This window comes from Centroberyx gerrardi, chromosome 12 (genome assembly GCF_048128805.1).
Source record: "Centroberyx gerrardi isolate f3 chromosome 12, fCenGer3.hap1.cur.20231027, whole genome shotgun sequence".
NCBI classification, from domain to species: domain Eukaryota; kingdom Metazoa; phylum Chordata; class Actinopteri; order Beryciformes; family Berycidae; genus Centroberyx; species Centroberyx gerrardi.
Window position 1 is genome coordinate 22,027,055 of NC_136008.1, and position 17,895 is coordinate 22,044,949.

General features: G+C 42.4%; 1 protein-coding gene across 4 annotated transcripts in view; it reads left to right on the top strand.

Moving 5' to 3' along the window:
* Positions 1 to 16,415, top strand: part of oxr1a (oxidation resistance 1a) — a 59,813-nt gene extending 43,398 nt beyond the window's left edge. For 2 of the 4 annotated variants that reach the window (XM_071902411.2, XM_071902413.2), the window contains 9 exons: positions 632 to 1,311; positions 2,908 to 3,073; positions 5,516 to 5,681; positions 9,281 to 9,361; positions 10,840 to 10,965; positions 12,598 to 12,750; positions 12,965 to 13,060; positions 13,643 to 13,716; positions 14,347 to 16,415. In XM_071902411.2, coding sequence (XP_071758512.2) covers positions 632 to 1,311; positions 2,908 to 3,073; positions 5,516 to 5,681; positions 9,281 to 9,361; positions 10,840 to 10,965; positions 12,598 to 12,750; positions 12,965 to 13,060; positions 13,643 to 13,716; positions 14,347 to 14,482 — 1,678 coding nt within the window. In that variant the 3' untranslated portion in view covers positions 14,483 to 16,415. Of the gene's footprint in view, positions 1 to 631; positions 1,312 to 2,907; positions 3,074 to 5,515; positions 5,682 to 7,273; positions 7,432 to 9,280; positions 9,362 to 10,839; positions 10,966 to 12,597; positions 12,751 to 12,964; positions 13,061 to 13,642; positions 13,717 to 14,346 lie in introns of those variants that run through there. The other 2 variants (XM_071902412.2, XM_078287108.1) reach the window with 2 other exon arrangements.
* The last annotated feature ends 1,480 nt before the right edge of the window (positions 16,416 to 17,895 follow it).

A 17,895-nucleotide genomic window follows, 5' to 3' on the forward strand; every position in this document is an offset into this window, starting at 1 on the left:
CCATGGAGCAGTTATTGTGATGGCAAATGATTATTGTCTGTGCCGAGCCCAGCTGTTTTCTCAGCTGTGGTCCATTCTCTCTCTCTCTCGCATGCCCTCTCTCTCTCTCTCTCTCTCTCTCTCTCTCTCTCTCTCTCTCTCTCTCTCTCTCTCTCTCTCTCTCTCTCTCTCTCTCTCTCTCTCTCTCTCTCTCTCTCTCTCTCTCTCTCTCTGTCTCTTTTGACCTCTCGCTCTATCTCTGAACACACAGCTGAGCAACAAGTGCCTGCAGGATTTGAACCTGTGGAGTGGGCTGCTTACATACAAGTGTTTTGTCTGTTTGCACACAACCTCATTTGAGTCTTTCAAGCTCAAGAAATAGGAAGACGACCAAATCCCAGTCTTGTTTTAGTACGCAACCCTAACCTGTCCACTTGTTCATTAAGCATTTGGATTTGTTGCTGTACATAACATGACATAAACATATGGTATACACAGATGGTACACAGGTATAGAGTAAGAAGGGAAATTATATGCCAAATCATCTAGTATGAAACCCACTGAAGGTAGTACAAATATTCCTTTTTGAATCCAATTATTGATAGAGTTGCTTCTTGTTTCTTCTGTCCCTCCTCTGCTCACATGTTTCCAGTGACCTGGAGCCTCTGCCAGCAGAGAGACACCCCTCCCAGCAGAAGGACGCAGAGCAGCGCCTGAGGGACCCGGGGGCCAACGACAGCGGCAGCACGGCCCCTCGCAGCACCGAGGGCTCCATCTCTGAGGACGTCTTCACCGAGTCGGAGCTCTCCCCCATCCGGGAGGAGGAGCAGGCATCTAATGAGGATCTCCGCCTGGACAAGTCCTCCGGCGCCTCCACGGAGTCTGTGCAAACCATTACCCAGGTGGAGGCCGCCGGCGCCGGCCCCCAGGCCTCAGGCAGCGCCCGGGGGTCAGTCAGCCAGCCGGAGGAGCCCGGCGCGGCGAAGGCCTCGGCCACAGCAGAGGACAATCCACCAAATACTGCCACAGAAAACGAGAGCCAGTCCCCCATGGGATCTAAGCAGCACAGTGTAGAGAGGCCACCAAGCACACCCACTACCACCAGCAGCACCACTAGCCAGGCCCAGGGTCCCAGCAGCAGCACCTCTCGCCCGGGGTCCCAAAGCTCAGCCACCCCCGGTGCCACAGACCCCGCCTCCGTCTCAGCCAGCCCACAGGGGGACGCCAACCAGGGGACAGAGGACTCCAAAATGGACACTATGCAACAAGCCAAGGAAGAAAAGGAGAATGTAGAGCAGATGCAAAAGGACGGCACGCAGAACTCTGCAGAAGGTAAACACTCTCTCACTCAGTTAATCTTTATCCACCCAGAGGAGCAATCAAGTACATGCAGCAAGACAGTTATTTACGTAGTTACATTTTGCATTTTTATACTCAGGCAGAGATGTTGTTTCTTTCAAAACGACAGGGCTAGAGACCTTGAGAATTGAGGGACCTTTAAGGGGATGAATTTGTCCCCATGTGGTCTTCTAACTCTGCAACTCTATCACATACATCCATATTCTTCTGAAGACTCTGCTGCTGCAGAATCCGTTCTCTCATGTTAGTTACTGATAACCTTTACGTTGCCACTCTGCCTTGGTGCTAGTAATTGGAATAAAAAGAGGAAGGGAAATCGCAGCCTCACTGTTGTTATCACCTTGGCGGAGCGAGCCGGGCTTTATGGGGCTTTATACAACTGTTTGATCTCCAGCTCTGGTGGTCTGGGCCACACGCTCTCCTCTGGGTGATAAGCTAAAGCCTATCAAACACCACAATGCCACAAACACACCTAGTGCCCAAAGGGGAAACACAGTGACGATTAAAGCTAACATCAAAAGCCCTTCAGAGAAAGCATTCAGAGAGCTCTTTTTACTATTTATATTTTACATCCTTTTCTGTTTTTGGTTTTATGTGCTTTTAGAGAAATACTGAATTCCATAAACCTTCAAATAAAGTCCAATTATTTTGTGTCCCCTGCTGCATTTAAACTCAATCGCTGTCTGGTTGGCACGATCATTGTCTTGTTATTTGATAGTGGAGTCAGTGTGTCACACTCTTACACTTGCCTCCACATAACACACTCTAGTTGCGCACATAGTTGTGTATCCAAAAAGATATTTCTCCCCCAAGACGAGAGAGAGAGAGACCAAGACAGTGGGAGAGAGATTTGTCATTTTCTCTCTGGCAATTATTGTCCTGCAGAGAGCTGGGCTGGAATAGCAGTTCTTATTCACGGGTTTCTCAGCAGGGCTGCCCTTTATTCTCTGCATATTAGCACGGCCCACACAAGCAACAGCAGCAACTTCAAAAACAAGCTACATTAATACCAAATTAATGCATTTTGAAAATTGAATTTGTCCCACTGAGCTGTGTTGTCTAAGTAGATTAATGTTTTTTTGCCTGTCATCATTGCCAGTTATGCGGTGTTGCCCAACCAGGGGCTCACAATATGCCCCGGTGTTACTGTATGGCACTGGCACAGAGATCTCTTTCAGCTTCCAGTGGCAATGACCTTTTAATAGGCCATTGATAATGTACCGTGGGCAGACGACTCAGTGCCACTATCAATTATGGTGTGCTACTCCATTTATTTCTGTCATCTGCTGTGTTTCTGGCCCAAAATGACTAATGCCATCTGAAGTAGCCAGTAAGCAGAGGGAAGAAAACTAGGTCACATAAATAAAAGCAAGCATTAAGATGAGAATACACAAGTACAGTTTATCAAGAAGATGTATTTTGTTTTCATTTCTCAGATGAGAGAAACATTTCAGACAGTGTGTTTAAACTAGTTTCACAGCAAATCTACTGTTTGTCCTGGATATAACTATTATTTATACTGCAGCTAGCTTTATGCTTCTGTGACCATGTGATGGTTTCCTTTTCCAGGTACAAGGTCTGTGGAGAGGCGGAAGCACCGGTCTCACAAGTTCCTGTGTCTGCGGGTGGGGAAGCCCATGAAGAAGACATTTGTTTCCAACGCCAGCGCCTCCATGCAGCAGTACGCCCAGCGGGGCAAGAAGCACGAGTACTGGTTCGCTGTGCCGCAGGAGAGGTCAGCATTACCCTAAGTCTCTCACTAGACCTGGGCAAAACTGCATTTGAATATCTGCAAATTTGTTTTTGAAAACCTAAATAATATGTTTTAAAATGTCCCTGTGGAACACTTCTAAAATGAAAACAAAAAAGAAATGGAAAGCAAAGTATATGAAGCACACCTCAAGCCTTTTTGCAGCCTTTGTCAATGTGGGCAATTAGTCCACCTAAGTACTGTTTGTCTTTGCAACAGCATACAATGTAGAACAATGCAGGAAAGCAGTGACAAGCAAAGCATGCAGGGATTTGATACCATGCAGCCGTAATATATGATATTCCTAACACACCACAATAGTCGACATAGTCGAGTTACTGAGGCACCTCACCTCCAGTCGTTTTAATATTTGAAACCAATCAAATATGCAGTCTTTGTTAGGTCTGACTCCCACTGCGGCTTCTGCCCATCTCCCTGTGCTGCCTCTGCCAGACAGCAATATGATTTATTATTCATTCCCTCTGCAGGGAAACAGACACACACTTTATTCCTGTGCTGGGGCACACGGAGCCCATGCTACAATAAGGGTCTGCCAATGCAAGTCGTCTTCTCAGAGCCAATGTTTTGCCAAATGTTGTATGCTCTGAAAGGGATTTACCCACTGACAAGTGCTTGAACTTTTCCTGGCTCGTACGGAAATTCAAAATGTGTTTTTAATCAGAATGAAATCCGTAAATAGACTTGGCTGGTTTATGGGTTTTTCCCAGTTGGATTTCAACTTGGTGTAGATGCAAAGTTGCCAAGTCAGCAGTATTCATAATTAGGTTATCACTCTTCACATTGGTACGAGGCACATTAGAAGGAAAATATGTACTGCTGTGTAATTTGTTTATGTAGTGAATTAATCCCAATTGCACCAATATCTTAATTTGATAAGCCACTTTTCTGAGAAAACCATTTAGTTTGACGCAGAAGGGGAATTGATTTGACATGGTCGAGTCATCAGTTTCACAAACACAGTGGTGTTTCTGTCTCTCTCTCTTTTCAGAGACAGGAAGAGAAAGGGACAGAAAAGAAGAAAAATAGGGATAATCTGAGAAGTGAATCTGATCAGTTGTTTGAGCAGCCATGAGCTGCCTCTTCTATTTGCACTGCATGTTGCTTGTGGCTTTACTTTGTATGTTCAATATCTCTAGCTTCAGGCACACAACAGCAACACACATGGAGCTCTCTCAGACAAATAGCATGTCCTTTTTGCTAGTCATGGTACCACCAATGCTTCTTGCATTGTTTATACAATGAGTTCACTGCAGTGAGTGTAATGATGGTACAAAAATACACACACTTCAGTACTCAATATAATCTGCAGAAGTCTTGCAAAAGACATCGTCCTTGTTACAGCATTGTTGTTTTCATCCACATGTTGCTTAGCTACAGCTCCTTCCACCTGGAGAGGAGGTTTGCAGTGTATACGCACCACTCTTGGGGATAATAGCCCGGGGGCATGGCAAATTTCATCGCCCGCTGAAAGAGAGAGGAATCATGCATGTTACTACTCATTATTTTTAACTTCTCTTTCTCAGCACCTGAAGCAGACAAAAGTGTGTGGGAGAACTGATCATAAGCTGCTCAGGCTTACAGCCCAGTGCCGTCCTACTCCTTGTCTTCAGACACTGCTAGACTCTCTGTGGCTTGACCTAGATGGGAGGCGACCCGCATGATGTGTGTACAGAGTCCTGACAATAGTGTGGGAAAGCAGGAAGGGCTTTGAATGGATCATATATAACCATGATACTGAATCAGGCTCAACAGACTGACTCTGCCTCTGTGTCTAACAGTGATAGCAGTTAGAATTGTGTCTGTTTTATACAAACTTTGGTCGTTATTTGCTTCTAACTTTTATGACTTTATTGGTTCTATACACCTCCAACAACTAAAGTGCGTAGCATCTGGTCCTACTTAAGTTAGCATTATCATACGATTACCATATCATATGCCATACTGTCTTATCATATGTCATAAGCCCTTTACATAAATAACATGAAAAGGTTATATTTTGCTACATGGGTGGTCAGCAGGGAAGGGAGGGGGCGGGGCATAATCACAATGACGGAGAACTACTGGAGCAAAAAACGCACACAAATGTCTCATCAGTGTTACCACTAACTATACTTTTGAAACTTGACTACTCTCGAAATTGACTCTGTACAACATTAACAGTATACATTATGATCATATGAGATATCCACTCTTTAAAACAAAGTGTTAGCTTGTCTTACAAAATATGATTACAAAAAATTATGGTACTGTTGAGCAGGTAACTTCCGAAGTCCTTGGTGCTGTCTTCTATATATAGACTTGAATGATGGACTTGAGGTGATGACTTTTTTTATTTTTGATATCTATATGTAGTGTTTTGGGATGACACTTCTTCATTCGTAGTTTTCCCTCCATCTCTCCCCCCAGATCGGACCACCTGTATGTGTTCTTCATCCAGTGGAGCCCGGACATGTACGGTGAGGGGGTGAGGGGGATGGGACGAGAGCCCGGCTTTATGGTTGTCAAGAAGAACGAGGAGTCGGAAACGGCCGAGGATGAGCCCATCACTGACATCAACGTCAAGGACTGGGAGGTAAGGTCTACTCGGCTAAAACTGCTCCCCCTCCTCGCTTTAAGTGCACTTGTGTTGTCTTGAGCCGGCTTCACAGACATGGATTAAGTTTAGCTCTGGACTCTGGAGTAATCCATACCTGTGAAACTACAATCTTATGTTTTGTTTTTTTCTGATGTATTAATGTGTAGTGTTAAATTATTTACTTGTCCACTGATTATTGTCACTTGATTTGCTTTCATAATGACTGTATGCATAGTGAAACTGCAGATTTTTTTTTTTATTCCATCAGAATTTTGTAGTTGTATTTGGCAAGCTTCAGTTTTTGTATTCTACTTTTGTTTATTTCACTTTCATGTATCATTGCATTTCTTGACTTTACGGTCAAATTTTGTGTGAATTTCGTGCCACAATTATTGTGTAATTTGTGTGACTATTTCCTTTGCTTGGAAATGCGCTATCCTCACTCAAGTTCCAACCAAAGTGTTTTGCATGTTTGTGTAATTTGTTTCCTCTTCTCAGTCAGTGTATTGTAGTGTCATCACATGCTGTTGTGTGAGTATCATTGTTCTTGGTCAAGCCATTGGCAAACTATTTTGCTGGATGGCTAACCAGGCTAAAAGCACAGTTATGAGTTGCTCAACATGTGGACAGAATGAAAAACACTCATTAACAAAACTGGTTTGTTTACTGTGAATTCCCCAAAACCTAGGCTGGTATTTCTATGGCACTAATGTGGGCACAATCTGTCCGCTCTCCCATCAGTCAAAGTAGCTTCTCAAAGTGGCTACATGGTAACTTTATAGAATATGGGAATAAGCCTGTGAAGAATAGACAGGGATTGTGCAGCTAAATATGCAGTCGTGCAAGTGCAGGGTAATGCACCATGCTCAGGGTGGATGGGATGTTGTCAAATGAGTTTGTTTACTAGCCGGTGGAGGGCTGAATGAAATGGATTCGTTGTATGAAGAAATTGATACGATGCAAGCAGTGGCCTGAATTTAAATTTTAATGTAAATGAATGATGTAGGAAACAAAGTGGACTGATTTGTTTGCCCTGGGACTTGAGGTCCAGCGGAGGCTACATGATCCATTACATTTGAATAAGTAAATAGTAACCTGCTGCTTTGCTTTAACCCTTTGACCAAACATGAATTTTAAACAACACTTGGATGTTTTGCAGTGTAATAGTGAGGAGCTTTATCTGGAAATTTAACAAAATAGATGTTTGTTTGTTTGTTGGTTGGTTTGTCTTTTAATAGAGCATTGTTTTTTGGGAAGTTCATAGCAGAGTTTATGGCGGTAAAAGTATTTTCTCAAACAAGTAGACCATCAAGCAATTATTTTTTCCAAGCTTTGTCACACTGTTATACTGCCTGTCAAATGAAGTGGCCACTGTACAGTGAACATATCGAAATGCACCGCGTGGAAAGAGTGTTACTGTATCTTTAAATCCCTCCGGTTATGGAACGGGATGATTGTTTTCCAGCCAATGGGCAGCCGACTTCCCTCCTGTCCCGTGTTGTCATTGGGTTTTGGCGATGTCACACAAATCATGCCGAGAGGAGACCCCGCTGATTTTTTTTTCTCCCTATTTTAGTCAAGCGGGCAGCCCAGCTAGATACCAACTCCACTTGTCTCGGGGCTGCACTGGGATTACTTCAAGGATGTGTAGTGTGACTTTCCAGCTTTAACCTCGCCCAGAAAGCAAGACATGTTTTCTAGGAGGGTGAAGGAGCAAGAGAAACAGCTGACCCCTAAGTATACCTACGTATGTGGTGGCTACTTATCCATCTCCAACGTTGTGTGTGTTCATAACTGTTGTTGTTGTTAGCGAGCTAAGCTAGCTAGCTCGCAAGCTAACTAGCCTGCTAGCCCTTTAGCCGGTCCGGTCTAGTTTGGTGGCTGATGCTGGAACAAAGTGGCCAGTGTTTGTCACATATTTGGCATGGGAGACGGCTTGCATCTGTTGTCAGCCTTCCCACATCATGCATCAGGATGACTGTGGATTCATAGGCTGTTTAGAAAGTTTTAAGAGCTTGGAGGCAGTTGCTAGATACATAATTAGTGCTTTTGTGCATAACAGTACCTGACATTTTCATAATTCATTTGAGTTACAGGGTATCATGTTGCTTGCATACCTTGTTAAATTACTGTTTACTAGCCATCTGTAGTGTATGACATGGAATTTAGCTTACTGATCAGGTTCTGTTGCCAGCCAAATAATGACCTTTTTCATGACATTGATCTCCCCAGATAAAAAGCATTTGATTCATGTTGAAAAGCCTCCTTTTGTAACTCATCCTAGGATGGAAAGCTAACACGAGGCTAGCGTTTGCAGGGGACAAATGTACTAAAGTGCCTTCAGATGGAGGTGAAGTGAGGCACAGATGCATTTTTTATGAGGACTGTAGTTTACCCTTTCAGCTGCATTATTGAGAGCTGTAAAGAGGCAGCTTGTTTCTAAAAAAGTTAGTTACACCAATACCAACAAGGTGAGAAAACATTTATTCAGCTGTTTGTGTGGAGCTATTACAAGATTACCGCAGATTACTACATCTGTGCCTTGAGAATGTAATATTTCCTGTTGGAAGGCCTAAGGCTTATTGGAAGGTAGGCTTAAACAGCTTTTGTGATTGTGTCTGTGTGTGTATGTGTGTACTTTTGTATGTTTGCGTGTTTACCTTGTGTATGGTGCTTTAAACACGTGTGCTCCGGAGAGAAGCTCTTCAGAGACACTTTGTGGATTATTATATGCCCATGTTTAGTAGCAGGACAGAAACAGCAGCTCTCTTGGAGGAGTATGTAACGTGGTGCGCACCTTTGTTGGAATATGGTCATGCTTACTAGGTCATACGTTGGTTGTGTAGGTTGTAGTATTGTGGAGTATTGCTCCTGGCATGCAGGGAGTGGTTTAAAGTCATTGGATTTGGCAAGGCAAGTACTGTTGCATCAGACAGACTTGGGCAAGGTATGGCTGTTTTTTATAATCTGGTGTAGTGCCAAAATGTTGTGAGTGTTAATGAACAGCCCTTCCACTTTTAGAATATTTTTGTCTTTGTTGTTGGCTGATTGCAAGGTGGGTTAATGGTTGAGATTTGTTCTTCAACTACAATGAATGTTTTTCCTTGGTGTCACCGTAAGTTAGATTCTCAGAAAATAGGCCTTGAATCAAAACTCATTTCTTAGAGAGAAGAAATGGTGTGCTGAACCGTTGCAGTATAAGCACAACATCCAGTAGTGGCAGTGTTAAACATATTACACAAACATGCAAAAGGCTTAGGCGCTCTCAAATGCCCCCTCTCTGTCTCTTTTGACCAAAGTCATTTCTTGTTCAAATATTGGCCTCAAGCCAATTCCTTTGTTAGCAGTTTAAAAGATGGCATAGGTCTAGTCTCCATCCTTGGACTAGCCTTTTCGCAATGCCTGGGCTTTACCCTGTTTTTTAGGCACTCTAAAGTGTCAAGTTGATATCACTTTGCTCCTATTTCAAGTGCACTGCTGAATGCACATGGTATTGCCTTCCGTCATTCTGCTGCTCACCCATCCTTTTCCCCCCTGGCCAGCAACAGAATTGGCAGAGTTTTATGTTCCTCCTGTTCCTGTCTTTGTACTACCAGGTAGTGTCTCTGACTGAGTACCACCGTCGGATCGATGCACTAAACAGTGAAGATCTCCGCTCGCTCTGCAAACGACTCCAGGTGCCCTGACCAGCCCTGTTTGGCCCCTCTCTCTGCTCTGCCCAGCCCTGCTGCCTCCAACAACAACATGGTCTCCCTTAGGCTCCATACTGTAGGCTTCAGCAGATAATGCTGTTGCGTAAAAACCTTAAAACTAGATTTTCTTGTTACTTAATGAAGTTGGCATGGTCCTTTTATGGGTTGAGTAGGTTTCATGACTGCAGGTCCCATGACACCTATTCAAAACTCCTTATAGGCTAAATGCCTGCATGCGCTTTTTATCAGTTCATTACAGAAAAGTTGAGTTTTTGGAGTGATGAGGTTTTCACGTGACAGCAGCCTTATCTGTATTTGTCAGGCTGTGTTTCTTAGAACCCCTGTCATGACGTGTTAAGTGCTTCGACCCACTGGAGCAGTCTGGTTACTAGCTAGGCATGGCCATTCATTCTGGCTACAGACAAATGGAGTCAAGGTTTATTAATGCTCTTGCAGAAACAGGTGTTTCTATAAAATCCTGTTTTTCAGGGGGAATTGGGCTAATCCTTTCATGTCTTGACTTTCAAAAATAAGTTGTGCTCAAATGGGTCGTAGATGGAGCGTGAGCATGAGATGGCCAGAGACAGAGGATTGAAGGATGAAGAGAGGGTGTGTGGGTGAGAGGAAGTAAGACTCCATTGACAGGGTGAATGATAGTTTTCTGAGGACAATGCAGGTAGGCCCTAATTCAATGAGGACTGTAACATGAGAGCATCCCAGCCACCAGTGGTGAAGCGCTCCACAATCGGCCCCTGTTATGGAGAAAGATAAACAACCCAAACAGTCCGTTGGCCAGAGGAAATCTCTAACAGTGGAGTGCAAATTATTCATTGGGTTGGTTTTCCTATTCACTTTACATTCTCTTCTGCCAGACAGTGAACTGCCCACTCTACCAGCTCTGCCAAACCAAACCTAGTCATCTGGCATTGGAGAGTGGTATAAAAATATCCAACCGTCATCTTCAAATTCTAGCATTGCCAGTGTGGTGCAAGCATAGGCTGTTTTTATGTTTTTGGCAAGAAAACCGATGGCTTCAAAACCCACAACCTTTGAAATGAGAGCTTTTGTTTCCTAGGTTAGGCTATTGGTAAAGGCCAACTGCCTCATTTTACCCATGTCATTTCAACCTCTATCCCTGACCCGGTCCCTTTAACTTTCTGCTGTGTAGAATTCATTATTTACTGCTACAGCACATAGATATTAGGTTATTTCCAATCTCACTCCTTGCAAAAAATAATCTAGACATAATGCTGTTTTCGGATTCTTGCTTGGTAGTGGTTACTGCTCTAGACAGCCTCACTAGTCTAACCCATTGTAGTCAAAAGCCTGATCCAATTCAGAAATAAATTTGTGGATTGGTGACAGTAGATATAATTGAACCCGTCCAACGTGAATGTTTTCTGGGAGCTCAAGTGAAACTGCCACTCACTGTTTGGGTACCTGACAGTCATTTTTATTTGTAGATCACCACCAAGGAGGAGGTGAACTCCAAGCATGGCACGTCTATCAAGACGGAGCTGGAACCGGAGACATTCAAACCCAACCTCAGCGAACCCAGCGACCTCCTGGAGCCAGACCAGATAGAGAAGGTAGAACCTGCTGCACAAACTTCTTTTGATCCAGCACTACATACCCAGCCATGTGCACAACACTTAAGTACATATACACACATACATGACACTTGCACACACAAACACATACAAACACAAAGACGCCATTGTACACACCCAAATATAGAAATGCTTAAACTGTTCACTTTCATTAGTACCTTAACTGGAATACACGTTTTCCATCCAAAATACAGTCCATGTGCCTTGTGGTAACTGGCCTAACAAGCTAACATGCACCAATGGAGAACTTACTCATCACAAGGGAAATGCTGGCCATTTCACTTGCAAATTTGTCCTACCTCAAACAAACTAAGTTAGCCAGTACTGAAGTTCCCACACTCACTATTTGTGAACAGTGTGAACTCCATGAATGAATGTATTCAGTAGTGATTACACATGTGCCCAACATCTGCTCCTCATTGTTTAACAGTCGGTGTATTCTGTATGTGAATAGAAGAATGCATTCGGCAGAGAGAAGCCATGGTATTTTATGGATAAATTATTATTAATTGTTGGATTCATATAATAATATTTAGTTATTCAAGTGTCACACCAGAATAAAGTGTCATATCTATTTAAAAGGGAAAGACATTATGAACCACTCAGTTATGAGACATTTTTACCAACCAAGCCTTATATCATGTTTAAGAAATAACAGATATACAACACGATAATAAACATGCGTTCAACAATGCAATAAATACAACCATTAATGAATTGGAGGATAGTGGCGAAGTCAGAATGTGTTTACATGAAAATATTTGACAGACTTTTATTCTATTTTTATAAAGTTAAAATTTGCGATAAGGCTGAAAAGTCGAGTGAAACAGGCATTTCTGGTGTCAAGCTGTTTGTGTGTGGTAAATACCTTGCAGGCACAGTAGGCACGCACACGCACAAAAACAAACACACAGGCTCCAAATGAGTCCCTATTGGCATATTGACCCATAGATTGCCAATCTGCTGCTTCCCTTAATCACCCTGAGGACCGACCTCGGAGCTCAGGCCCGGTACACAGCGGTGAGGTGAGCTGTTGGGCCTCATCTGCTCATGGCATCGCTTCCAGCCTGCTGATTACACGACTGATTCTGCTGTACAACTGGAAAACACGCTGAACCAACAGGAAAAGAGAAAAGCATTTAGGGACTCATGTCTTCCATTACTGGGGAGCGAACAGAATGTAAAGGCCTAAGTTACATACAAATGGTGCAATATAGGCTATACATTTGTTGATTTCATGTTAATTCCATGTTTTAGACGGTGTCTGTTATATCTGTCTATGAATATAAAGCATACACTGCACTACTCCTCCAGTGCCTTTGTCTTTTTTTATCTCCCTATGCACCATGCTCACGTTTAATCCTTCAGTCTGTCAGCAGCAGCCTAGCAGTCTCTCTGTGGGAGTGCTAGACCTTTCTTTCTCTTGAGACAGCTTTGGGTGTTTGGAGCCCTGTTACTCTTCCTTAAACGCCAGCTGATGTTAAAAGGTCACCGCAGATGTAATTGAGCATTGATGGCTGTGGCCTTTCTGTATTTCATTTTCTTTCTCTCTCTTTTTTTTTTTTCCCATCGTCTGCCTCCTTCCTTGCTTTTTTTATTGTTTTCCTCCAGCTTGCCAGGAATCTCCCACCACGGACCATTGGGTACCCATGGACGCTGGCCTTTGGCACGTCAAAGCATGGCATGAGCATTAAGACGCTGTACAGAGCCATGCAGGGCCAGGACACCCCAGTACTCATGGTCATCAAGGACAGTGATGGCCAGGTAAACTGCAAATTCAATAGAAATAGCTGGCAGATTAGCTCAGCCTTTCCTTGGTCTTGGCTGTTAAAAATGTATGGCACTGCAATAGTATACTGTAACATGCTGTAAGTAGTTTCTGATGAGCTTCTAATACTGGAAGTGCCGCATTGATTTTAAAGTTATGTCCCGAGTGTATAGTATTCAGTTGCCTGTGCTGTGTGCTGTGTTCCTCCAGGTGTTTGGTGCGTTGGCATCTGAGCCCTTTAAGGTCAGCGATGGCTTTTACGGCACAGGAGAGACCTTCCTCTTCACCTTCAATCCAGAGTTTGAGGTACGCTGCCTTCCTCAGTGTGAAGATGCTGGGGTCCTATGAAAACTCCAATTTTCCCAAATTGTATTTTATTGTTTCCCATTTTTGGCTGTCAGGTTCCATCTTTCCTGGATTTGGATTTCTAGATGTTTTTAAGTGTTTTTACACTCAAAACTCACCTATTCCAATTTGTCATCTTATTCTGTATATCTATGCTAATATATTATGTGTGGCTGATAGTACTTGAAATTACTTTTTGGTGAATGTAAACCTCAGCCAAAACACTTCTTACATCACAAAGTGTAGTGCCAGTATCTGAGCACACACACACACACAAACACACCCATCCTGTCATTATTTTGACAGATATAATGCAATCTGGTGATGAGTCCATTCCAGTTCCAATTTTAGATTTTAGGGTGTCATTTGAGGATTGTTGCTCCTCATTTATGGCTCTATTGTAGCAAATATGCATGCATGACATGAGCACTGCTGCTGGAGACACACTTGTCAGGAGAAAGAGAATAGGATGGAGAATATTATGTCAACATTGTGTATGTTATGTAATATCTCCTACTGTGTGCTCTATTGTGTCTCCAACAGGTGTACAAGTGGACAGGTGACAACATGTTCTTCATCAAAGGCGATATGGACTCCTTAGCTTTTGGTGGAGGAAGGTGAGCACATGCTGCTTTTGAAGCATATACAGTACATGACTGAAATCCAATTATTGGAACAATTAGCATAAATCAGATTATCATTTGCCTTAATTGAATTTGATGATACAGCGTGACATTTAAGGGCAGTGTCTTGACATTAATTCAGCATCCTGACAGAATTTCCATTGACATTGCTCCTAAGTATAGGGTAGAGACCTGGGTTTGGAAGCTATATTCAATTAGATCACATTTGTTTGTGTAAAAGACAATTGTGCATTAAAAGCATCTTTGTTTTATTTAGTTATTTTCTGATTTGTTATTTAGATCAGTGTTTGTGGAGCCTGGAAAAACAAGTTGGGTTGTGCAAACACAGAACCCAAATAACTCTGGAACATTTTAGGGGTTTTTTTGACTGGAAAATTATAATTTGTGTGAAGCGACCAGCTGTATTGTGCAGCCGTACAGTTTCAAGGTCCCAGAAGTGTAAGACAGGCTGAGTAAAATGACACTAATTATAGATTAAAGGAGGGGCAAGTCATGTTTAGCCCCCATGATGGCCTTAAAGAAAGGTTCCCAAGAAAGATCCTTTTGAAAATGTGTATATCTGGAGAAATGTGATATAGATTACTTGTTTCTCTTCTCTTCTAGCGGCGAGTTTGGCCTGTGGCTGGATGGAGACCTTTACCATGGCAGGAGTCACTCCTGTAAAACATTTGGGAACCCCATGCTCTCCAAAAAGGAGGATTTCTATGTGCAGGACATAGAGATCTGGTCTTTTGAATAACAAAACACCGCACCACAGGGAAAAAAACAAGTCCTGAAAAGGACAAAGGAGTCATCTCCTTAGAACAATGGCAACGTCCCAAACCTAACTGCACATCACCGGGCTCCCCAGGCCGGGGGGCAGCTATTGGATGCTTGTTGTGCATTACTACTGCAGTTATTACGGAGCTTTTTTTCTTTGTGAAAAATTACCTTTGTGTGTATCTTGTTACAGCCTTGTGCAGCGTCTTTGCAGAGTAGGGGGAGTGTGTAAAGCAGTGAAAATCAGGGTGAAAAGATGGTGAAATCATGGTTGTGTTAGAGGGATGAAGAGAGGGAAGCTGAGAAGGTGAGTGGGCCATTAGGCCTTGAAGAAGGAAGGACCATCGGAGCTCCTCTCACCTGAGAGGTGGTGAAGATGATGGCGGCTGAGGTTTGGGACTGCGAACGGAGAAGAGAGAACTGCCCTACTAGTCCAGATTGTGTATCTGAACTTCACAGAAACTCAAGGAGTCCCCACCACCCTCTCTGACCCCCCAGAACTTTGTTCAGTCGGTAGGATGTTACTCACTGTGTGTGCTGTCAGCCTTGACGGAGAGAGGCCCAGTTTGAGAAAAATAAAAAATCAAGCTAACAAAACAAAACCTAAACACATTCCATTACTCGTGGTGGTGGTGGATTGTCAAAACAAAAGCATTCGTTACAATTTGCGGTAGAACACCAAAATACAAAGCGCATCAGCAGCAGGATACGATGACACTTAACTCGGAGAAGAGGGGATACCGGGGGGGGAAAAAAGTCTTTTTAACAGTACATCTTGGGTTATCTTCTGAGGCTAAACTATAGAGTATTGTGTATTGTAGTCCTCCTGTTGTTCACTGTCATAGCACACCATCTCAAAGCACATAGCTATAATCAGATTACCCATCGTCGTAATGTTCTGTTCAGTGGGTTTACGTGTGAGTCCAGCTAACGCCAGCTCCTCTGTCAGGACGCTGGCTGTACTGTTCGTAGACAGTAACGTGTTGCAATAGATTTGTGGAATATGCAAATTACTGTCCTGTGACCTCAAATAATGCAGGTCGCGGCACTTTTGCCGCCACCTGATGCTCTTTCAAGAGAGAAACTTGTAAAGCTTTTACGTCTTGATACACAATTGCTTTTCTGGGTATAATTTGAAAAGCCTGAGACGTGGTTAACTGTTTTACATGCATATATGACAATTATATATTGGTATATATGATTATATATGGATTTATATAATCATATATATATTGCTGTTAAGTGTGACAGTGATCTATTTGTGCTGATATTTCAGCTGTTACAAATATAATGTATATTACCCTGTAAATTAATGTTAAAATAGTAGATTTGTTCCTATATATATAAATACATATACTATATAAATATATATATATATAAAGTGTGGATTGGTGGGTTGCTTCTAGCACTTTAATCTGGTGTAAAAGCGTCGAGGCCAGGTTCTTAGATTCTCTTAGCAGTAGCTGTACAGTACTTTTTTTGTTTAGATCATAAAGATGTTAACCGTTAGTAGAAAGCTTGCTGCTACCAATATCAATAAGGGTATACCCTAATGCTCTGTGTGTCTAAAAAGGAGGATTACTTTAAGGGAGGGGGGGCTGAACGTGATTCCATCCTAACGCAGGGCCGGTTTCTCTCATCATGTGGCTGTCTGGTGAGTCTCGGTCAGGTAGGTATGTAGACTAACTTCGGACAGGCAGATGGAGGGTGAAGGAAAGTGTGTACAGTACAAAACCCTCCCCCAAGCAGCTTTCTCCCCCTCTTTCTGGTCTTCCACACCAGTATTTGTGTCCTTGTGGAGAGTCACAAAGAATAATATGGATAATTCTTCCAATTATTTCACCAGAATACAATGTATCAGTGATGTATAAATAACAATAAAGCTGAATAAATTGTTGTAACCTGGGACATGACCGGTTTTGTGATGCTTCTACTTATTTTCTTTTTCTATTTTAAACATTATTTAGCCTTAAATCACATTGAATTAAAATGTTCATTTCTTTTTTAATGATACAATGGTTATAGACATAGGTCAAACAGTATTGGCAGTAAATAATCAGTGATATAATTTGCAAGAAGTACCAGGTTGGGATGTACTGCATTTGGACCCAGATAGTGCCAGGAAAGTTGTCAGTCAACTTTCAAATAGAGGTTTATGTGCTAAACGTTCAGGCACACATTTTACTGTGTGCCAACTGCAACCATTTGGCAAGTAAGGTTAACAAACCATAAAATGTAGGTCTTTGTTTATTCCTGTCCCATGACTAACTGGTGACATTTTGATATAGTATAGTTTATTGCAGGGTGTAATGTTGCTATACACAGGGATGGGCATAGAGAATGTTGCTTATGTGTCACACCCTTTGCCATAAAGCTCCGTTACTCTGGATTATAAGACTGAACAGGACAACCAGTTTGGAGTTTGATGATTAGATGCAGGAGAACTAGCCCAAGGCCCATATTTGTTGGCCAGGTCTCTTTAAATTAGGATTAGATACGGTAAACATGAAATACCGGTTAAATAAAGAAAGAAATAACAGGTCAGTCACAGGCTTCTCTCTTCTTGAAAGATTCTTGAAAGTTTGTGGATTTGAGAAGGATAAAATGAGGCTGTAAAAAAAACAAAAAACTTTTAAATGAATGTAAGGCCTTGAAAGTGCTTGATTTTTTTTTTAAAGAAAAGTATAGCATGCAAATTCATCAGTATGCCTCAGGTCTGACTGTCCTTGCATGAACATTTCGCATCCTGAGGAAAAGCCCTGTGATGGAGATTTGTGTTAATATAGCAGTAGTTTGGAAGTGAATTACACAATGATTTCTTGACTTGACAAGAATGAAACTTTAGGCCTCTATGATGTCTAATTTTGACCAGTATCATGTCTTACCACAAAACATGGCAATTCTGATTGGATTTAACCAAGCAATACACTGAAAGTCATTGAAAAGTCCTTGAATGTTACGTGCAAGTGAGTGTGGGAACCCTGCTATGATTACTGGCCAATTATTTCATTTGTTGTAATTGGAAAGAGAACCTAAGATGCCCCAGGCAGACCACTTGGGTGGATGAACTTCCCGATGCCAAACTGCTACTGAAACCTCTTGCAATCTCAACAACAATTTATGATGTTCAAATGTAAATTCTCCTGCATTTCAGTGGTGAAACAGCAGAATAGCTCAATCCAGGGTATTGAGAGCTGAGCAGTTTTTTAGGCATGATGACAAATTTTAGGTCTTAATTCTAGTGCGGCTCCTAAGAAATCCTTAAGCTGTTGGTGAGCTCCATCTAATGGTTGTATCTGTCAGTGTTTATTGTAAGTGTCCTCCAGAAGGCCATACAGTAGAGTTTAACTCAATTTACAATTACTCAATGGTCCACTCACTTTCTGTCTCAAT